The sequence below is a fragment of the Monodelphis domestica genome, chromosome 8, assembly GCF_027887165.1.
Source record: "Monodelphis domestica isolate mMonDom1 chromosome 8, mMonDom1.pri, whole genome shotgun sequence".
NCBI lineage: Eukaryota > Metazoa > Chordata > Mammalia > Didelphimorphia > Didelphidae > Monodelphis > Monodelphis domestica.
In genome coordinates this window covers 207051256-207075794 of record NC_077234.1, presented here as the reverse complement: position 1 = coordinate 207075794, position 24539 = coordinate 207051256, and the positions used below count along the sequence as shown (strand labels likewise).

Here is a 24539-nt window from a genome sequence, read left to right as displayed (position 1 = left end):
CAAACAAACTTGGAAAGACATATCAATTGATGAAAAGTGAAGTGATTAGATCTAGGGGAATGTTGTATACAATATTCAAAACATTTTATGATCATCAACTGTAAATGATTAAGTTATTATCAGCAATTAAAGGATCCAAGACAACCCCAAAGGACACATGAGGAAAAATACTACCACAACCATAGAAGGAATTGTTGAAAGATAAATTCAGATTAAATAATGACATTTCTCACCTTATTTCCATGATTTTTTCCTTCCACCTGCAATATATATTTTCTTTCAGTACATGAGAAATATGGAAATCTATATTACATTAGCCTTTATCAGATTATTTACCATCTGTGGGGGGGCAGGAAAGCAAGAGAGGGGATAATTTGTATGGTAAAAGGTCAGAAAACAAGTGTTAAACTTTTTTTCTACATGTAATTGAAATATTTTTTTTAATTTTTATAAAAATAATAGCAAAAAATATCTCAATCATCATAAAAAGAAATTAACAAAGACAAAGAGACTAGAAATTTATTTTTTATTTTTTATAACCCTTAACTTCCATCTTGGAGTCAATATTGTGTATTGCCTCCAAGGCAGAAAAGTGGTAAGGGCTAGGCAATGGGGGTCAAGTGACTTGCCCAGGGTCACACAGTGGGAAGTGTCTGAGGCCAGATTGGAACCTAGGACCTCCTGTCTCTAGGGCTAGCTCTCAATCCACTGAGCTACCCAGCTGCCCCCAAGACTAGGAATGTTTGAACAGTAGCAAAGGTGATATAATACATTGTGAGATTTTCCTTGATAGTCTCTTCTCATGTTTCGGATTTTGTCTACTTTTCATGATACCGTTACTTCTATGAAAGTGGTGTAAAACTCAAGTAGAAATAGGGAACACAAAACTATAAATAAAGATCCCTGGGAGCTGTACATCGACAAAGACATATTTGACATGTAAAATGTATTTCTTTTTTTATTAATAGACCAACACAGATTCAAACTATATTTTAATTTAGTTCAGTTATCTAGTGTGATGCAGGCACTGCATACTTTGACCCCTCCATCATAAAGAATAGGAATGAAATATGTATGGAGAAGGTGATTTTACAATTCTTTACTTTCCCTCAGTTGATGAAAGACATTGCTTAAACTTAAAGGAAGGATGGGAATTCTTCATTTCAATAACACAAGTCCATCCTTATTCTCATTGTCACAGATAACAGTGACCTAATTGTTTTACATTATTACACCTATTATAATTACACTTTTGAAAAGAATCCAATGACTATAATCATTATAAATTATGTCATTATACTCTGAATTAAACTATAACATTCAAACTACATTTCTGAAGTACTGAGGGGAAAAGAATATGTTATTTTCCTTCATAAGACGAGATTTCAAGCAATAATACCAGTCTTATTTTAGTCCCAAATATTGGAATATTTGAAAGATATGTGATTTCATCTGTATGGATAGTTTTGTTACCTATTCAGATTAACTTTTTTTTAACAGACTAGATATTTTTTCTCAGTTTCTGGGACCTCAATTTTGATCCTGTGGACAGGTCTGGAATGAATGTTTTTAATTTATATAATTGTGTTACTCAAATAAAAGACAGGGACTTGATGACTGGGTTCATGATTAACTAACTTGAGTATTAAAATGGGAATTTAACAGTAATATGCCCTTTAAGTACTTCATTAATTTTTATTTTACCAGTTGAAAAATGCTCAGTTTTCCTATGCTGTTTGTAAAGCAAAGGCAGAACTAGCATATACTTTGACTTTCTCTCTTGTCTTAATAAAATGTGTTAAATCAAAAATAAAGCAGAAAAAATTTGATCATCAAAATCTTACCTGAAAGTTTCCTCCAGAAATAATCTTCTTATCCTGTAATACTTTTTTTATTATATTAATGTGAAAAGAAAATGGACTAAGGATGGTTGATGATACCACTAATTACCTGGCAAATGTTTCATAGTATATATGACTAGTCCTTCTTTAGTGAATCCTCAAAAAGAAGTCTCCAGGGGGCAGCTGGGTAGCTCAGTGGATGGAGAACCAGGCCCAGAGACAGGAGGTCCTAGGTTCCAATCTGGCCTCAGACACTTCCCACTGTGTGACCCTGGGCAAGTCACTTAACCCCCGTTGCCTAGCTCTTATCACTCTTCTGTCTTGGAACCAATACACAGTATAGATTCCAAGACAGAAGATAAGGGTTTAAAAAAAAGAAGTCTCCATAATCTAAGAAATGAATGAAAGACATTAAGCACAGTAGTACTTAACTCAAAAAAATGAAGAAAATAATCTTTATTTTCTAGACTTTGGGTGAATTTACTAATTCAATTCCAACTTCTAGATTGGAAAAATATACTTGCTATGAAGCAGCATGATTGATTAAATGAAAACATGACCCAAAGAAATAAAGAGGACCTGACAACAATTTGTCAAGCTATTTATTGGATGAATTTTCTTAATGAATTTGTTTAAAAAATAACTCCAGCAAAATCTTAATGTTAGCCTATAAAAGATGACATTTTACCCACAAGAGTAGAATATTTTTATTTAATAAACATTTAGGATTAATTTACAAAAGCTACTAGAGCAATGAATCAGTCATGAATTACTTAACAACGCAATAAAATTGAAAATAACTAATTACAGATTCTCACCACTGAAGCAAAACACACTGGCAGTAGCGAGATGGTATGTCTCAGATATATTTACTACATGGGCCAAGATTCCAATGTTGTCACTGAACCATTTTTCTGTGTTCATGATTCACTTCCTTTCTGTGCTACTTATTTTGCTTAATGGGGAGAAACATGACTTTTTTTTTTCCCAAGAGAAATTTGTCCAGTTGTTTGTTTGGGGAAGAATATTTTGTTAGTCTAACATATGGTATATTTTCTGTCATTAAAGCTTGTCTGCATAAATATTTTCTTATTCTATTTCTTAACATAAGCTCATGCAGTACTTTTTTCTAAATTTTAAAACAAAAAGTGAAAATTAACAAAGGTAATTTATTTCATATGTGAAAACTCATAGTTTTTTTAAAATGAGATTTTCTTTAACAATTTTTATTACCTGGATTTTTGGTCAGGAAATAGTCATGGAACAGTTCCTAAAATATTTTGTCAGCAGGGAAAATTAGTATGAATTGATATAAGTATAAAAAACATTGGTATATAATACTTGGAGCAGTTAAAAAATATAACTTGTCTTGTTTGTAAACTAGCAACAAAAGACCCTGAACAGTTGAGTGCTATTCAACATCTTCTGACCTTCTAGAATATTGTGTAACCACCATTTTCAATGTCACTTCTTTGAAATATCTGAGGTTACATGTAGAAACAATCAAGGCAATATTATTGAACATATCATTAAACATGCAAAATTTTTCCTGAAAGATATTGCCCAAATATCAAAAGTCTTGTAGAGCTCAAATTTCTCCTTGGTATCCTTTTGCTGGAAGTATGGCTCTCATAGGGTTTGGGAGTCCTGAAACTTATTTTGGAGGAGTGGCTCCTTTAATAACTGGTTCCCTATTCAAATATGTGGCCCAGTATACTAAGTTGAAAGTGCCAAACAGAACTGGGAAAACAATGCGGGACATTTTGTCAATCTTGCTGATGCTATTATATGTCTTTTTACTTTCAGGAGGCTTTTCTTCTACAGGTTTCACTGGAACAGGAGTTGCATTCGAGATCCCTGATGGAGCTGGATCCTTTGGGATGTTTGGGGGATGGGTCATCTTTCCAGTATTGTAAGCATTTGTTGATTTATTTATAAATATTTCCCGCTCCTTTTTCTGTGAAATCAGTAAAAAGGTAAACAAATCGTGTTTTAAGCATAAGGGAAGAGAGGTGTACCAAATACAATTATCTTCTTCCTTTCACTACTACTTCAGTTGTTAAAGTGTGTTTCCAATATTATCAGATAGAGATTTTTAGAGAATGTTCAAGAAATGATTTAACTGAAAGACAATCTCACAAACACACACTTACACACATACAAACAACCAATATTTACTAGTGACTCTATTTTTATTTCCTTATGTTATATAGTTAGCTAGTAATCATGTAATCCTCATAAATCTTACCTAAAGGTAAGAGCTTATGAAATAGGAAGGAAGGAAGGAAGGAAGGAAGGAAGGAAGGAAGGAAGGAAGGAAGGAAGGAAGGAAGGAAGGAAGGAAGGAAGGAAGGAAGGAAGGAAGGAAGGAAGGAAGGAAGGAAGGAAGGAAGGAAGGAAGGAAGGAAGGAAGGAAGGAAAAAAGAGAGGGAGAGAGAAAGGAAAAAAGAGAGGGAGGGAGGGAAGAAGGGAGAAATGAAGGAAAGAAGGGAGGGAGAGAGGGAGAGAAAGATAGATGGAGGCAGAGAAGGATGGAGAGAAGGATGGATGGAGGGAAGAAAAGAAGGATGATAGTTTAGCTACATGAGCATGTAATCCACAGGTCTGCTGTCAACCCAATGGCCTCATTACTACCTGCCAAGAAAAATAGCAAAAGACACCCTTAATCATTTCTATTTTTTGTCTAACATCATTCATGTAATTATTGGATTATAGATATCAAGCTAGAAGAGAATTTAGAGGTCATGGAGTCTAACCATTTCATTTTACAGATGACGAAACAGAGGGCTATAGAAGCAGGAATTAAGCCCAAGACTTCACAACTTAAAGTTCACCTTGAAACCCTACCTCACACTGTCTCCTATTTTAAGTCAGTATTTTTTTCCTCCATAGATAGACAAAATATTGATTTACTATTTACTATATATTGAACTAATTTCTCAATATAGAGAGATAAAGGGAAAAAAACAGTCCTATTAAGGAACTTACATTCTAATGAAAAAAATATTATATATCAGGTTATAACATTGTGACATTATAAAATTAATTAAGTACTGTAATGGATTTATTTGAACTATTATATGCAACTATTAGAAGTACAAAATACCATAAAGTAATCTTAGTAAGTAGCTTATTTCTGTAAAAAAAAAATATTTAGAGGAAAGAAGTCATTACGTCTTGTGTTTCATCACTATCCAAAGAATGGAGGTGATATATTCTCCAAAACTGTTTTCTAATTTTTTTATTCATTTGTGTAATGAAAAATAAATGATACTATCTTTTAACCAATATTTTATGCAATTTATCCCTAATTTATCATTTGAATTTCTCAACTTATGTGTTATTTCTATATATTTCTATAAATTTTACTTGTATTACTCCCATGTACTTATATAAATTTCTTTTTCCTCCAGTGGATAGGACTACCATCACAAACTTTCTTTGGATCTTAGTTACTATGTATAACTCATTAGATATTTCATTAGTCAGATGTTGTATACTAGATAAATACATTAATTCAAGAATGTGGGGTTTCTTATGAAAGTGATACCATCTGTGAATTAAACAGTGGGTATTCAATGACTAAAACCAAAGAATCTTGCCAAGGCTACTTACTCTTGATTATTCCCAAAAGATTATGCATTGTGCAGGTGGAAAATTTGCCACACCCAAGCTACATTCCCAGCATCTTTTTAAGATGCATCCTCCTTTTTAAGATGCATTTAAGATGCATAAGGATGATTGGGAGATAAATTTGGCTGAGACACACTGTGGGACTCTCTCTCTCTCTCTCTCTCTCTCTCTCTCTCTCTCTCTCTCTCTCTCTCTCTCTCTGTGAGCTTTTGGTTAAGTGTTTCAGGTGTGAGTCTCTGGCTCTTTTGCTCTGCTTACTTGACTGAAGAACCTTTTTTTTTCTTTACTCTCTCTCTTAATTTATTATTAAAATTCCTATATATTTTTCAATACTAGAAGTATTTATTTTTACTCCTACAGCATGAATACATGACATCTGCATCTTTATCCTTAAACTAGATTTTTCCATTAGTTTGAACCTCCTGTGTTAGCAAATTTCTGGTCAGTTGTATCAAGTAGCAACAGTGGCTTAAGCTATGTCTAAATACAGTTGCTTGCTCAAGACACCTGGATGGTCAATCTGCCATCTTACTTGTCCCTCAGATTAACTTTCTTATATCTCACTGTCAAAGTACTAAAGTTCCCTTTCACTTCAAACCTGGCTTAATATAATTTTACACTAGCCACTCTTATTGTCTCCACTGTTTGTCTTCCTCTAGGTCATGTTTAATGCCACTGCTTGTTTAATATACCACATTGTCATTATCATAATATTTCCTTGCTCAAAAGTCCTCAGCAGATTCCAGTATCCATAAATAAGAAATTCAATTATGCCAAGCTCCTTACTATCCTTGTACTCACCAGGATGTCCTCCATGTTGCTCACCAACTTACTATATGACATATCTATTTACCTATGTGGCTATACACATACTCACACATGTAAATATACACACACAGCTCTCTCATCTCCTACTTCTCTTTTGATATCAACTTCATTCTTAAGTCTTCCCTAACAAGTGAATCCCCATCTGGTATTAGTAGTCATAAATGGTCAAATGATACAAAATTAGAAGGGAGGAGAAATAGTGAGATTGGATGATCCATGATCTAGTCAATCAATCTTGTCATTCTGATCCAGCAGCAAATAAAATACATGTTTTTAGTTGTGAAAATGAAAAATCTAAATAAATACCTTGTTTTTGGCTGCTTCCTGAGCTTTTTTGCCATCCCATGCCCAGCTTCTCTTTGTAAAGTAGTTCACTGTGGCAAACTCAATCAATGCTGAGAATACAAAGGCATAGCACACAGCTATAAACCAGTCCATTGCAGTTGCATAAGCAACTTTGGGTAGAGAGTTTCGGGCACTGATGCTCAAGGTTGTCATTGTCAGCACTGTAGTTACTCCTTTGGTCAGAAATACCAGGTAATAAAAGAGGAAGGAAAGTAAATAGATTAGTATCAGCACTTTGAACTCTCTCAAGAAAAAAATAAAATTCAAGATCTAATAAATCAATTAGTGAATTAATTTGATCCATGGCACTTTATGGCACTGGGGCTATCTCTACTTAGTGCTATATAAAACGTAGAAAATGATAAATTCAAAGGATTTCCAACAATACAAATGATTTCTCATCCCTATATAAAGTGTGAGAGATTAATGGTGTGATCACACTCACCATTTACATAAAATGTAAATGTTTTGAATTCCAGTCAAATCTGTATATGTATGTAGTCATGTTGGAGAGGTTATATTCTGTTTTTTTGCAATTGAGTTTTCATTTGTCTTGGCCCTTCATTTTCCCCAAATATAGAATTTCTAATTTATTATAAGGCTGCAAAAGATGATGCTTTGCACTCCTCCATGGCTTTGGAGGATGATGGATATTTAATTGCCAAGACACTATGCTGCCCTCTAAAGGGTGTTATTTCTGGGATTCTGAAATTATAGAATTGGATAGAAGCCCAATTGATAGCTTTTGAAGGGTATAGGTATTTGACCATGAGAGGAAAGAAGTTCTTCCTGAAATAACTCTTCCTTATACATTTTCCCTTAATTCCACTAATCCAATGTTGAATAAGAGAATCAGAAAGGAATATAAAAGAGAAAGGAATACACTGCTTGAACATTTCAAAACACGGAGAATAAAATGTCTCATGGCACTACCAATGTGATCCTAATAATCTTAACCAACATTCAACCCTTATAAGATAAAGCACACAAAAAAATCTAGGCACACACACATGTTGCAAATTTCTTGAAAAGTAAGGCAGGCAAAAATAATGAACTAGAGCCTTTCAGAATGGAAAATAAAAACAAGTTGTCAGAAAGCAGACTTCCTAGCTCCTGGCAAAAGTCCTCTATAACTATATCATGTAAGCATGAATAAGCTATATTCATTAATTTTTACTTTGCTGCATCATATGAATCTATTCAAATATAACATTTATTAATAGTTTAATAGAGTGTAATATACAGAACCAGATGGAACTTCAAAAAGTTAGTGTGCTACCTAGGTAGTCAAATGATGTGTCTCAGGTTTTCTTTACACTATTTAAATAATTTTGTTGATAAATATTTAAAATATACTTAGAACTAAATACATTTAGAATTAGAAAGAACATTTAGTCCCAAAACATTGTTTTACAAATGTACAAATTGAGACACAAAATAGAAAAGAATTTATCTAAGGTTTCCTGAACTAGTTAGTGGCAGAACTAAATCTAGGTTCAAAATATGCTTCCAAATCCAGGTTTTTTTTTCTATTCTTTAACTAGGTTTCTTTTCATTTATGAACTATTTTATTTTAGGAGGGAAAGGGAGAATATCCATGGGAGGATACTTTTTTCAAATGCAAGAATTAATAGCAAGGGAGAAGCTGGATGACTCAGTGGATTGAGAGCCAGACCCAAACATGGGAGGTCCTGGGTTCAAATATGGCCTCAGACACTTCCTAGCTGTGTGACCCTGGACAAGTCACTTAATCCCCTTTGCTTAGTACTTAGCACTCTTCTGCCATAGAACCAATACACAGTATTGATTCTAAGATGGAAGGTAAGGGCTTAAAAAAAAAGAATTAATAGAAAATACATGTATTGACTTACTGGGGCTACTCCAAATACTTCAAACCTATAGAAGACAACTATAACTTTTAAATATAGTATAGTGATAGCACATTATAATCACTTAATAATTGCTTATTGGATGTAATTTTTAATAGAACTCAGAAATAAATGAAAAAGGCCTCTGGTATTTTTAAATAAATTTCACTAACAGCACATGGTAATACACTGTATTCCCAAGGTTCCTAAATTAATTAAGTCCTAAATGTAGAGGAGTAGAAAGAGTGTTACATTTGCAGTCAAAAGATCTAGATTTCAATTCTAGATATACTGCTAACTCCCTATGTGAATATAGACAAATTATTTAATCTATCTATGCTTCAAATTCACCATCTATAAAATCAAGGGACTGAAGACATGACCTTTAAGATCTCTCCCACCATTAAATGTATGATCCCATGGTCTTTCATGAAAAAAACATTGATAAATTGGATTAATTGGTATTTTATTTTGCAAAATAGTAAACCAACAGATTAAGAAAACAGAATGAAACTACTAGAAGGAAGAACAATGACAAGAATATACCCAGTTAATGGGCAGCCTCAGAAGAGTACATCAAAAATAAAATAATATAAATGCATATTTAAAATGTTTTATGTTATATCACAGAATAGTGAATGTCTATAATGATAACCTTGAATCAACTAGGAAAAATTCTATTATTTTCAATATCCCCTTTTAAAGAGTTTGTAGAGGTTCAAAATATTTCTGAACAACTTACTATAAAAAAGAAAAAATGGCACTCTAAGAGGTACACTTTAGTTATTTGTTTAATTTTCCCCATGTGTATTTTCTGGTAGTTCTATGAAATTGTTTTTTAGAGGCTTTTTTTAGATTACAAATTTCAGTGGAGTGTATCTTCCTTTGATTGCTCTAAGTCCAGGGGGATATGAAAAACTCGATGTTTTATATGGGGAAACTCTAATCATTTCAGGGATTTGCCTGAGGACTAAAAATGAATTCTGAACACTACTGTGGGAAGGACCTTACATTCATCATCTTACATTTCCATTTCCCAAAAATCTTGGATAAACAGAATATTTGTTATTATAATTTGCATTTTTTCTTAAGTCAAATCTACATAATCAATTTCCCAAAAATAACATAATGAATGGTATAGATATGAAGACTATGTATAATACAGAAATTGAAGTAATTCTCTGCCATCTTGTTAAAACATTCAATTTTAAATTGAAGATTTATCATGAATAAAAATTATTTTAAAATTTCCCAAATTAGTGTATTTCATTTCTATTACATTTAATTTGCTCTTCCATGTTCTTAATTGAATGCTATAAAAGAAATACTCTTCACCTCAAAATATTACGCTAATTAAAATGTACTGAAAAATTGAATCAATAAACTTTAGTATTAGATGGAATCTAAGGAGCCTTCTATTTTTAAAATGCATAGTCAAATAATCTCATTTCCCAAACAAAACATAAATCCTTTCTACAAGCATGTTGATTCCACTAACAAAATAAAGGCAGTATGGCAAAGGGGATAGATTGTTCATCTTGAAGTTAGCAATTCCTGGTTGAGTTTACATTCTGTCCTTGATACCTTCTGACTGCACTCAAAGTCTAGTAACTTAATCTCTTAATACAACAGGGTACTTTCTAAGAATATATAATATATGATTATTACTGGTGGGTGTCAAAAGATTATATAATATTACATCATATCATGTCATATCATGTTATATTGACATATATATGTATGGATGGATATCTGTAGCATATATGTGAAGCTCTTTTTGTAAGAGTCAATTCATAAATATTTGTTTGTGTTTTATGTCTGTATCATTCATGGTTTTGTCCATATGTGTGTACCCATATTAAAACTGTGGTTCTTTTTAAACATAACTTTATGAAAAAGATAAAAATAAAACTATTAACTAATTTTTGAATAAAATAATTTTATATGTTAATGGTTTGTTAGGATGAAATATTGCTATCATCAGTATAACATTTCAAAGTGGCTTTCTACCAGAAATAATGAGATTTGACATTTCAAGTTAATGTGAATTAATTAATTATTGATAATGTAAAGAGATTTATTACATTGAAAATAATGATGATTTAACTTGTTAGTAGAGTACCAAGAGTTAATATTTTGAGATAGTCTAAAAATTGTGTGTCAATTTTAGGATCCACCTTCTTTTTGCCATTCTATTATATTTACTGCCAAAGTGGTTAACAAACTAGAAGATCATGTTGTATCTTTTCTAGACCAATGAATTCATCATTTACTAGCTCTACTCCCATGGATGTCTTCTCAGATCAATATAGACAGTGATGATGACAATGTAAACCATCAGGTACACATAAGTTGAAGATCTACACACAGATATAGGTTGTCTTTGCAATAGTGGGAAAAGATTTTCCACCATGGCAAAATTTATCAGGGTATCTCAGGACTTAAGCCCATTCATAAAAGACTCTCCTCATTGGTGAAGGAATTAATCACTTTATATTCCCCCTCCCTATTATACAGAAATAATAAAGAAGAGTCTTATCAAATGAACTTCAGTCTGTGGATATGCCATTACTGAAATCCTAAATATATTCTAAAGAAAAGGTTCTTGAATTATATATGTTATCACATTTGCAATAAAGAACACTAAAAATTTCCCTATCATAACAAACTCAATATTTGCCTTAGTCTTTGTTTCTTTGATTGTTAACTTATGGACATCTCAGATAGAGGAAAATCTCAAGGGAAGGAAATGTGTCCATAACAGATTAACAATGCCACATAAAACATTTGAAAACTTAGATGAGAGAAGATGTTTAGGAAATAAACATTTGAGGAAATGATGTCCAGTACCTTATGAAAACATAGATAAGTAAACTTACCAAAAACAGTTCTAGCAGGGACTGATTCTCTGTTCAACCAAAATGATACCTGGGATAAGATCACTGTCATTATGCAGGGGAGGTATGTCTGAATGACAAAGTAACCGATCTTTCTTTTTAAATGGAAATGTGCTGTCATTATTGTGTATTCTCCTATAAATAAAAAATAAATAAACATGATACTAGAAATTAGTAAATTCCTTGTAGAGAGGCATGGAAACTTTAGAAAGCATACAATTTCATCACCTGGAATATTCGTGCAGGCAACAAAGGAGGTGTTTATAGGAAGTATTAAAATGCAAAGCAATGTTCATTCCATAACTTTTCAGTTTCATATTAAACAGTATTTTTAAAGGGGAATGGGAAAGCACAACAAGACTAGAGGACAATAAAAGGTATACAAAATTTCACAACTGTAAATAATAGAAAAATTCATGACCAGAATGGTTTATAAAAGACAGAACAGATAAATTCAATTACATAAAAGAATCTTTTGTAGTAATGAATAGATTGAGGTCCTCAGAATTAGAAATGCATAATTATTTATCTCTTGGCAAGGTGTTTCACTTCTTATTGCCCCCAGCAACTCTTTAAAGCTGGAACTTTCAGAACTTTCAGATTAGTATTGATAAGGGGTGAGGGTGAAATTTCCTCACAGGAATTTCTCTACACTAATTAAGTTACAGATTTGGACCAGATAAAATTAAAAATATATATTTGCAAATGAAAAATCATTGCTATTCTAATTACATACATACATCAAGAGAGAGAGAGAGAGAGAGAGAGAGAGAGAGAGAGAGAGAGAGAGAGAGAGAGAGAGAGAGAGAGAGAGAGAGAGAGGATTGGAAACATTTTTGTATATCTAATAGAAATCTGACATTCAAGTTGTAGAGGATACAAATATATGCGTCTCCAAAAGGAGAAATAAAAATAATAGTCCGCTAACAAAGGACTCAGTGTCATTGATCATCAAAGAAATGCAAATTGGCAAAGATAGGACCATTTTTTTGATGTTTTGAGGACTTCCAGAAAACAAGCATAGAACTATTAAATAATCAATTCAGTCTCAAAAAATAATTTGGAATTATAGAAAAGTTACTAAATTATTCATATCTTCTGACCAAGAGAATATAAAATTGAAATTATACTTTAGGTCAGAGTACATACACACATATAGGTATATATAGATACATGTGTATATATCATGAATATTCCATTCATTGCTGAATATAATACATATATGTATTGTGAATGCATTTATCTAATATATATATATATATATACCGCTTTGGAAGTTTGGTGAAGCGTTATCAGAATAATAATTTAAATGTATATAATAAAATATATAGAATTACAATGGAAACCAATTAAATTGAAATAAATATATACAAAAAAACCTTTTTGCATTCACAGAATTTATGTTAAGAACCTCTGTTCTGTGGAATTTAATAACAACAAAAAAGACTTAAATTATTAATAGAAATTATTTATAATAATAAAAAGATCAAATGGGTACAATGTTTGGAGAATGAATAAATAAAAAATATAAAAAAAACTAATGGCATGTTATTGAAGCATAGGGAATGAAGGAGATGAAGAAAATGGGAGAAAGAAAGAGGAGAATACTTGAATGAAGCAGTAGAGTATAGAAAACTGAGTCATAAGAATGATGCACACAAGACTCTAACAACATTTATAAAGACAGCACTAAGGGCAATAAATTTTATTTTATATCCATTGGATGATATTGATACCAAACTATATTTTCTTTTTGTTTCCCAGAACATAGCAAGTGCTTACTCAATGAATACTTGTTAAATTCCTAAGAAACCATGATGAAAAAATGCTATCCTCATCCAAAGAGAGAACTGATGAACTTTGAATGCAAATTGAAGCACCAGTTTTTTATAGTTTATTTTTGTCTATATTTTCTTTTGCAACATGGTTAATATGGAAACCTTTTCTGTATGATTTGCATATACAATCAGTATCAAATGTCTTACCTTCTCAAGGAGGGGAAGGGACAGAAGGAGGGAGAGAATTTGGGACTCAAAATTTTTAAAAAGGAATGTTCAAATATTTTACATGTAATTAAGAAATTAACAAAATAAATAAAAATACATTAAAATAAATGCTTGTTGAGTGGCCCACTTATTTTTATTATTGCTAAATTAATCAAGTAGAAAATGACCTGCAATCACTCAAGTAGGTAGTTTTGTGGAAATGTACAGGAGAGAATTTTTCTTTTTTTCTCACTTTGAATATTTATTGGGAAGTGTTAATTATATACAAAGAAAATCCATTCATTTTAAAATGGAGAATAGTTCATTAATGGTAGGAGGATAATAAAAGGAATTTCTTTGACCATGTTTCCCAAATGACCCTGATTACAAGCTTCTGGAGAGCCTGATGAAGACCACCAAATCCATTGCTGAATGAGGCTTTCTCTGAGTCAAATCGGATTTCTGCATTTTTACTAATCCCTGGTTACAATCTGTGTCTTGCTTCCTGAGCCATCCACCCTGCAATCACAATACAGCCTGCCCAGATGTAACTCAGTGCATCACATAAAATCAATGTGTATGGATGTTCCCTCTATTAGCCTAAACCCCAAAACAAGAAAATAGATGTGGGTCTAAGGTTGGTCAGAACAAAGTCTGTGAATACAAAGTTGCAAGGACCCTACCTAAAACCTCAGTATTCTGTCCTAGTGTGAAAAAAGGGAAAGAAGAAGAAAACCAAGGCAGAAAGAGTTTGGGACAAGACGCTTGCTTGCTGTCAGCTAAGGAGAGGACCTTTCCTCTCCATTCTGCTTCTAGTGAACTCTCCTTGGAGATGTACCAATATTTCTGGATCTTCTTTGTCCTATGGGAAGCAAGAGGTGAACTGCCATTCATTGCTGAGAATAATGCTGTTCTGATGGTAAACTGGTAAGGAATGGGATGGATGAATGCTTAAAGGATGGTGGATATAATAATTATACCGAGCTATAGGAGGAGCTCAACTTCTATATTGTACACTGATGTACCAAGAGGTTTGGGTTTTAGTGCTGGAATTGTGAAGGGCTGATGGCAAAAAAAAAAGAGACAAATAATAGTAAAGTAAGGAAGCCAGCTGTCTTTTTCCAGTGGTATTTTCAATTAGGAATTGATGTGAAGAGAAGACTGATTATATGAATGTTTAGAAAAGAAGTATGTGCTGTAGAACCATTTCTAAATGGATTCTTTAATAAAAGGAAATGTCTAAAATGCTTGGTCAAGTGAGACAATGAAACATAGCAAAAAAAACTAGATTTGCACTCTAGGTTTTAATATTGTACTATCTGTGCCACTTAATATCATTATGTCCTTGGGTTAATCATTTTACTTTTCAGAATCTCAGTTGCTCATTTGTAAGAGTTTTGATGGATATTTTCTAAGGTCACTTTTATATTTAGATTCCCAGAGTTTTTTTTTTTTTGGTGGGTTTAGAAGAACAAGAAGGAAATCTTTCTCCTTTTTCTCTCTTTTTTTCATAATTGCTATTCACATTTGATATCATAGTCACAGATACAGTACTTTCAGTTAGCATCAGAATGTATCTTGTCTACTAAGCATCTTGATCTGAAATGCTATAGCCACTATGGCTTATTATTCTTATTATTATATTGTAGATCTTGATTATGTCCTTGTGCCCACAATGCCACAGAATCTTCCAATCATGTACTTCAAACCATTCAATTTAACGACAAGAAAAATGAGGCCTAGGCAAATGATGTGTTTGAGTTAGGATTTGAAGATAATTCTTCCTGATTCCAGGGCCAATACTGTATCTCCTATGTTATGCTAAGAGTATACAATTCAAATCTCTGCTTTGTTGCCACTATGTAACATTGGGCAAATCACTTAAACTCCTTGAACCTCAGTTACTTCATCTTAAAAAGGAGAGGATTAAATGATCTCTAAAGTCTTTTCCAATTTTAAATCTCTATTCTTTAACTTGAAAGCCCTTTCTGATAATTTTAACATAAATTGCTTAGTTACTTAAATTTCATTTTAAAGGTAATCTTAAAGGCAGAGATGTTCAATGACGTGCCTTTCTTCAAATCCACAGCTGGCAGAGCTAATACTAATACCCTTATCCTCTAATTCAAAACTCAGTCTCTTCCCCAGGACATTTACTGTCATGGCTTTAATACACATGAGAGAAAGTTAGAGAGTAAAAACTTAATAAGAGATTATTCTGATTGAACTTGATAAAAGAGTTTATGTTGATGTAGGCTGTAAAATAACAAGATGGTACAAAAGAGATATAGACCTATAGATTTAGAGATAGGAGTAAAACATAATGAAGAGCTTGTGTTTAGGAGGTGGATAGGGTACTATACTAGTTATAGTACAACTAAATTGAGAAATGACGTAGAATGCCAAACTTCTTATTCATAGGAAGGTCCTAACCCATCCCACCATTAAAAATAGTTGCATATGTAAGTTCACAGTTATTTCACTTTCTCATTTATGATGAAAATATATTGCCTTATTTTTTCTCCCCTTAAAGCTAACATTTTCCTCAAATAATGAAACTGCTATGATATTTAATCATACTTCCCAGACTATCTATTAAGAATGTTCTTGTTGATAGGTGACCTACAAACTGGAAACAAAGTTATTATCTCATCCATGGTCATGAAGGGATTATGCACATATTGGTCATTCACCTAAGTTCCTCTCCCTTTTCAAATCAAGACTGTTCCAAATACAGGGCTTTCCCATCATCCTGTTCCTTTTCCTCTTCCCCTTCTCCTGTAAAAGTGGAACAGTAGAGGTAGAATTAAAATTAAAAAGGAGATATGACCTGAATCTGTAGTTTCATAAATATATAGAATTCCTAAGTGAGTAAAGTCTCTCTACCAGAACAGATCGACACCTTCCTTTCAACCAAAAGAATTAAACATTTATTGTCTTAGAGAGCCCAGAGTCATATAGGCAGTATGTGGCAGAGGAAAAATGACTCCACATCTTTGTTAGCTCTCTATCCAGTGCTGCTTTTGTCAATAATAACTGTCATTTTATGTGCCTCTTAATGTTTTCCAAGCACTTTATATATATATATATATATATACATATATATATATATAATTTCAGTTAAATCTCATAACCATCCTGTGAGGTAGGTATTATTTTCCAGATGGGGAACCTGACGTGTGGGGTAGTTATGATTTATGTCTTGCCAAGCATCTAATATTGATAGAAGGAGGATTTGAACATGATTCTAGGGCCAACATTCTATTTCCTATATCATGCTAAGAATACATAATCAAATCCTTTTTTGACACTAATTAACTGTATAACCTTAGGTAAATGATAAATGCACTTTTAAGATCCTTCCATTTTAAAATCTCTGTTCTTTCACCTGAAAGTCCTCTCATAGTTTCTAATGCAAATTGCTTACTTATTTAAAATTAATTTTAAAGGCAGTTTTAAAAGTATCCATGATCATTTACCTTCAGCTGATTCTCATTCTCTTTTGTTACAGTCTTATGTCTACTGTGACTCTTTCTGTGACTCATAGGTTGTTGTTGTTAAACAAATGGGACAGGCAACAACTTTTCACTTAAGAAACTAATCCATTATCTTGCCCCATTCTCCTAATAGTGTTTCCATTTTTATTGATGGCACTATCTAATATTAGATACCCATAATGGAAAGCTCTGAATCATTCTTGAACTTTCATCTCTCACCCTTTTCCTTTAATATTCAACCATTTACCAAATTCTGTAAATTTCATCCCTGTAGATTATTGTCTCCTATTGATTCCTTACTGCCCACTTTCATAGTTACAGTGCTATCTCAGGTCTACATCACTTTTTCCCTGAATTATTATAATGAGATATTTTTGAAAAGCAAATGTTTATTAGAAATAATTTTAAACATCAATGCAAAGAACATTAATCACTGAAAATTATTTCCATTTGAATTAATTTCAAGACAAATATATTCATACGTTTTTCAGTTCCTCCCTCTACGTCAACATCATCATTCTTGAATCATTCATTCTTGTGCACTTTCTATAATATTCCCTTAAGTATTTTTCTGTCTCTAGTAGCTTCCTTCTAAAAAAGTTACACATAAATGCAAAGACAAATAAGATTCTTTCTGAAACACAAGCATAATCACATGTTTCCTGTTCAAAAATTTTCCTGGGCTCCCTCTTTCTATCAGGCTAAAATAAAAGCTCTTTAGCCAAGCATTCAACATATTTCATAATCTGTCTCCAGGTTACCTTTCCCAGTGTATTTCATAGCAATTACTTTCTTTTTTTTTAATGAAACATACAAACTGGGCTACTTATTATTCAGTCATGAACTATCCAGTCAAACCCATGAGTCTCTGTGAAAACCCATACTCATTTCTAGGGTACCCTGTCCTCCATAAAGCATTTATTGATCTCCTAGGTGGAATAAATCTTCCATTTCCTGAGATGCTTAGGCTTCTTCAACTCTTTAACAAACAGGTAGCGCACTAATCTGATGTGACTACCCCTACGTTCTTCCTGACAAAGCAGGGCTGTCCCTAAATTCTCTTTTCACAACTAAATAACCATGGCAATTAGTGTGCAACACCTCACATTCTAGTCTGATGCTTCATTGTTTTCTGTGCTTCCTCCATTACATGGTACCTTGGTTTTCTTCTGCATAAAATGGTACTGTGAAGGTCAGTGCCCTCTCACTAGGTAATAACCCATGGCTAAAAATTCCATTACATCTAGTTTCTCTCTTTTTATTGGCCTGCTTTTGTTCAACAAATCAGTGTCATGTAGGTCAAACATAGGTAGGGCAGACTCTCTCCTGGCACCTTTCCTTAAAAGGGAGAAATGAGTTTTGAAGATTAGTAAATCAGGAATATTTATTTTCTAAACCTATGCAGACTAGTGTCTCAGTCTGTCTGTAAGGATAATTGCCATTCTGTGAGCCAAATTCTTTGACGATATGATACATTTGCTCTCTATTTCTATTATAAAGGAATTTAGAGCCTGTAAGGACTGAAAAGTGTTATAATAATTTATCTTAGAATTAATTTAAATGCAAATAGTTAATTCTTTTTCTTATACCTGTGCTGGTACTGATATTTTCAGTTCCCACAGTTTGCCCCATCAGATGATACTGATTTAGACGGGATCCATCTTCTGCTACCACCACAGATTTAGCAGTGCCATTAGTCCAGATGTAGATCACTTCAGAATTAGGATATGCATCTGTTAAGGACAGTAAAAAGTGACAGTTTAAAAGATAGTTTAATTTCCTGTTGGGCAGAACCTAGGATATTTTAGCCACAAATAGGAATCATGATATGAGTCAGCAGGTATAGTTCTGAAATTATTAGGTCAAAACTCAGATTTAATAAATGTGTAGAGTAGTCAGAATGGACCAGATGCAGATCTCTAATCCTTTGACATCCTTATAGTTTAGATAGATTAGTGTACTCGGAAACCAGTGCTTTGTGACGACCTTGTAAAGATATCACTGTACTTATTCATTCATCTATCCATACTTTTATATATCTATATACTATTAGATCTATTTGTGAAAATATTGAATTTGGAGGATTGAAATCTTCCATTCTAATCCCAGGTTCTTCATGTCACTTTCAGTCAATCATCTGGCCTCCTGGTCATTCACAGAATCATGAAGTCAGATGTTAGTTTTGAAAGTGATTTTAGTAATCATCTAATTATCTCTTGCACCTTTTTACAGATGAGGATTATAGGGAGTAGGTCATATGACTAGTATGCAATATAGTTAAGATTTGAAGCAAAAACTTCTAACTAGAAATAAGAATGTAAAATATAACTGAAATTTGAATCAACATAAAGACAGCTATGAAAAGGCTTCAATAATTTTAGAATAAAGCCATTCTACTGTTCCTAAGTATCATGGAATATACTACATACAGATTGATCAGATATATGATCATCTAGATATGTGACATTTCAAAGGAATGTCTGACTGATCCCTTGCATGTAATATTAGCCAAAAACGTTTTATACAAAATAATGGTTTCCATTTGTGCAAGCTGACATTGCAACTTCTGAAGTTCTATGCTTAAGAATTACAAAGCCTTCTTCCCTGATGGTGGGATTAGAAAAATTCCCTTTGTGCAAATAACTGCATTCACAAAATGGCCCAGTTACTTAAGATAGGCAGGAACCATATAAATGAGGTTACAGTGCACAGAAATATAGAAATTCATTGCTTAGTATGTGTTTCTACACTAAACAGCTATACTCCCACTAAATCATTTTGTTCTTGACAAATTGTAACCTAAGTGGTATGCATTTATGTATTCTAAAAAATAACTGCTACTTCAGAACTAGAGGTGACTAGGGGGATGTACTTAAGGGGGTGGTGTAATAAAGAGGTGCTATATAACCCCTGAGGAACAAACCTGGTTAACAAGCTAAAGAAATCCAACAACTTTAAAGTTCCATTCAAAGTCACAAACTGTGCTTTTGCTGGAGAGAATAAAAAGTACACAATGCCATATGTTTTAAAAATAATTTATGATGATGATGATAATTATCTTTGTCCAGAGGTTCTATGAAACCTGGAATACTTTTGTTTCTCCCAGTTCTTTTATGAAATAGTGGTGGTCTAATGTGATCTTGGTAAGGCAGAGACCATATCTTTGAATATTTCATTTGTCAACACAATGTAGAAACTCAGTGACTTTGAAAATGATCTCCAATAAATTGTTCTTTCCCTAAAGGTTTTGTTTTTGCTTTTGCTTTTTGTAAAACAAACAGAAAAATATACAAGGTCTTTTATAAGTCCATTTCCCACATTGATAGGGTTCATTTTAAAAATATTTATTTATTTATTTGAAATATTTTTCCATGGTTCATGATTCATGTTCTTTCCGTCCCCTTTTCCTTCCCCCCTCCCAAAGCTGACAAGCAGTTCCACTGGGTTAAATATGTATCATTGTTTAAAACATATTTCCATATCAGTAATGTTTGCAATAGATTGATCATTTAAAGTCCAAATCCCCAATCATATACTCATTGAACCATGTGATCAATCATATGTTTTTCTACTCCCACAGTTCTTTCTCTGGATATAGATAGTATTCTTTCTCATAAGCCCCTTGGGATGGTCCTGGATCATTGCATTGCGGCTAGTAGATAAGTCCATTACATTCTATTGTACCACAGTATATCTGTCTGTGTATGATGTTTTCCTGGTTCTGCTCCTTTCACTCTGTATCAATTCCTGGAGGTTGTTCCACTTCACATGGAATTCCTCCAGTTCATCATTCCTTTCAGCACAATAATATTCCATCACCAACAGATACCACAATTTGTTCAGCCCAACCAATGGACACCCCAATTGGATTCATTTTTAAAAAATTATTAATGCTGTTCAAGGAAGGATAAATCGATTTTAATAATACATCTAGGTCAGTACTAGAGAATTTTTCTAGAATTCGTCATCCATTTTAGGATAGATACTCCAACCAAATGACATCAGGATTAATTGTATTAGTTGAGTGGATCATGTTATTGAGGAAAAGAGAGGCTGAACCAAGAGTACAATTAGTATCACTATGAAAAATTGTATTCTCCAACTACACTCTACCTTCATCCCTAGCCAACCATATGTAAATATATGCCAGGATTACAAAGGAATGCATATTAAAATCACAAAGGAGTCCAGGTGATGGTGTGAGCATTACTGGAACTAAATGCTACTAAATGCATGACCTGCTAAAAATGAAAGGAGATTAAGAAACTGTTTTCCTACGTATTGTATTGGCATTTTCCCTTTTTGGAATGTGAGCTTCTTGAGCAGAAGAGCTTTCTTTAGGCCTTTATTATATTCCACTGATTACCACAGCACGTGACCATATTAAGTATTTAATAAATTCAAGAATAAAAGATAACATTTATATAGCATTTTAGCATTTGTAAACATTTTGAAAATACCTTTGTCCTCACAACAACCCTGGAAAAGATATTCTAATATAGTGATGATGAACCTTTAGGAGACTGAGTGTCCAAACTGTAATCCTCCTCCTCCCTCCTTACCCCAGAAAGAGGAGGAAGGAAGTGCTCCCATTGGGGTGCTGGAGAGAGGGGCAGGTGATGGGAAAAATGTCCTTAGGCTTGCATGGGGAGGGAGAAGGGAGCAGCACCCAATGACACACATGCCATAGTTTCACCAACACAGTTCTAACAAGTGTCTGAGGTTAGATTTAAATTCAATTTTCCCTGACTCCTTAGCCAACACATTATCCATTGTGTCACGTAGCTCTCTGTTGGAATCAATTATTGATACTATATGTCTTCTAATTATGGAAGATAATGATCATATAAACATTAAAAAAACTATATTTGAATGATTACAATTACTAGATGAAGTAAATCACATTTCCAGTGGTGACTTGCCCATGCCAAGTCACTGAGGATATGCTAAATGGTTTATTTGATAGAAAACTGGAACTGGATTAGGAAAGATTTGAATTCATATCCTACCTCAGACACTAGCTGTATGACTATTCAGAAGTCACTTAACATTTATATATCATCTATTTCCTTATCTATAAAATCTGAATAATATTAACATATACCAAACAGGATTGTTGGGAGGATCAGATAATATATTTGGAAAACATTTTGCCAAACTTTGAGTAATAAATATTATATTAGTCGAAAAGAAAGTGGTTCAGTTATCCAGCAAGACTGAAAGACAAGTGGGCAGCCTAATTACTAAAATGATGCTCCCTAGATGATGAAATATCCAGATGAAAGAATCTCATGACTTGAAAAGGAATAATACTTGTACCTGATAAGAAGTCATGGAGGGATTTTCTGCAGAAGTGAAAGTAGTACCTAAAGAAAGGGAACTAAAGAGCCATGCTAGTATTATAATATTAAGGAAAAGGCATTTTTAACTTGACCGGAAAGGCCCACATTCTTCACTGGAAAGGCTATTTTGGAGTCTCTCTCTCTTACTCTTTCTCTCTCTCTCTCTTACTAATTAAAATAATGTTTAATGATGGTTAAAAAATTCAATGTATACATTCATGCCACATTGTTGCAGAGAACTTTTATTATTAGTAAACATAGAGGAAAAGAGACTTAAACATTAATATTGAACAAAACTGGTGCTTCTTTGGTCTAGGAAAATCATGTCATTTTTCATTTTTTAAAAATTGTACCCATGATTTCATTGGGACAAAGGAGCCTTTAGCAATACAGATTGACACCAATATTGTAATTCATATTCTTTAAGGGTTACCTGAAATACTGAGAGGTCAAATTATTTTTTTACAGGCATATAACCACTATGAATTGGAGGTAGAATTTGAAGCCCCGCCTTCCTAACTCTGAGTCTGTATCCTTATCCCCTACACCAGACTATCTTTGAGAGTGTCTGAAAACAAAGATCCTCAGTAGAAATTGTTAACCTTTAAGAGGTACGGCAGCTTTCTTCTTTGGCTTGCATACTGCTGAATTTTTTGAATCTGAGTATCATAATCATAACTGTAATTTCTTTGTGAAATGCCACAAATGGCACAAGTTCACCAAACAAGACATCAATGACACTAGATACTCCTGAACAAGATTTGTTTCCTTCCACTTTATGTAAATTTTACAGCACTGTGAATAATGCAAGGCAATGATGTAGAAATATGAATTTTTTCCTTTCCAAATAAATGTACCAAATTCTGTCCAAAGACATTAATAAATGATAGGACAGCAGGTGATAATGAAGCCATGCTGCTTCTGTATGGCTAAAGATGAGCTCCCTCAGCCCTTGGTTTCTTTCTTGATTTGCTGAATGACCCCAGTGGTCGCACTTCTGTGACCCTGTCTACCTGCTGTCCTACGTTGTTTTTCTTCCTAGCTCATCTGCTCAATAACATTGACACCCAATGAAACCTATTTTAGAACTCCCTCTGTGAAACAGGCCAGTCCTAAATAACAGTCATTTGTATTCACAGAATACCTTTCAGTCAGAGACAGACTTCCCTACAACAGGGAAAGTGTTAAAGCAGTAGATGCTGCAAAGTTCTTCACCCAATACACCAGAAACCAGACAGAGAATCCATCAGACCTGTTGGCAAAATTATGAGTGAATATATGGTCTCTCCTGGTGTCCCAGAAAGCCAGTAAAGGAATGGAAATAGATTCCAAAGTTGGGAGAAGAATTTATACACAAGGCTATAGATTAGAGATCCTCAATAGACCCGAGCAGCCACTTTATAGACCTCAGCAACTATTAGGACCTCTAGGGAAATGTATTATTTCTAAAACCAAATAATAATCAATACCTTTTTTAATTAAAAGTGAAAAACAACCATTCATCTATAGTCCATCAGGATCTAAGCACTGAAAGTGAAGGGAGTAAGGTCTTCCATGTTTTTTGCCTTTTGAAATGTAGTGAAGGTATGGGGGACAGAGGTATCCAATATGGTTCTACTTGTACATTTTTCCAACCAAAAGGAAACCAAATTTAGTATACAAGAGAAGAAGAAGAAGAGAAAATTCTTCCCCCAACCATTTCACTTTTTAGAAGTGTATACAGGTACTTTCTGATTTAATACCTTAAATTGCACCATGAAACATAATCAAAGTAGAACACCTTTCTCCTATTAACCTTTCTCTTTATTATACTCATTTGTCTATTTTAATGAGTTTACTCCTTGTTTTTCCTTGTCTATCAGTTCCCTAGCCTTTTTCATATTCCACCATTTTAATTGTATCATTGATGAACATTTATACTTTATAAAACAACAAGAACAAACTCTCCAACAATTAGTCTAGAGGAAGGATAAAAAGCATTATTATATAGCAGAGAAAGATCTGTATCACTTTGAGATCCTTCATAGAAAGATTTTAAGGGAATATCTTTTTTATTTGTCCCATCCCAAGTTTCCCATGCCATCATGTTTCTCATCCCAAGTTAAGTTATGCATATGCACTCCACATACCTATTTTAGACAAAATCTTGGGAACAAACATTCCTAACATTAGATGCTATCTGGCCTGATTCCTTTATATATCACTGTTTCAGACAATGAGTTAAAGGATAATTTTTTTCTTGAACCCCAAATTTCCCAATCCCCTTGACCTGATGGATATAGCTTCCAGTATTCGTTACTGGG

The 24539-nt window shown here is 33.2% G+C and overlaps 1 protein-coding gene across 15 annotated transcripts in view; it reads right to left on the bottom strand.

The window, feature by feature from the left end:
* Window positions 1-2425: 2425 nt before the first annotated feature.
* GABRA5 (gamma-aminobutyric acid type A receptor subunit alpha5) overlaps window positions 2426-24539 on the bottom strand; it is a 122633-nt gene continuing 100519 nt past the window's right edge. For all 15 annotated transcript variants that reach the window (XM_056807073.1, XM_007501057.3, XM_056807072.1 and 12 more), the window contains 4 exons: window positions 18484-18627; window positions 11395-11547; window positions 6609-6820; window positions 2426-3798 (listed from right to left, as the gene is read on the bottom strand). In XM_056807073.1, the coding sequence (XP_056663051.1) occupies window positions 3496-3798; window positions 6609-6820; window positions 11395-11547; window positions 18484-18627 (812 nt within the window). In that variant the 3' untranslated portion in view covers window positions 2426-3495. The remainder of the gene's footprint in view (window positions 3799-6608; window positions 6821-11394; window positions 11548-18483; window positions 18628-24539) is intronic.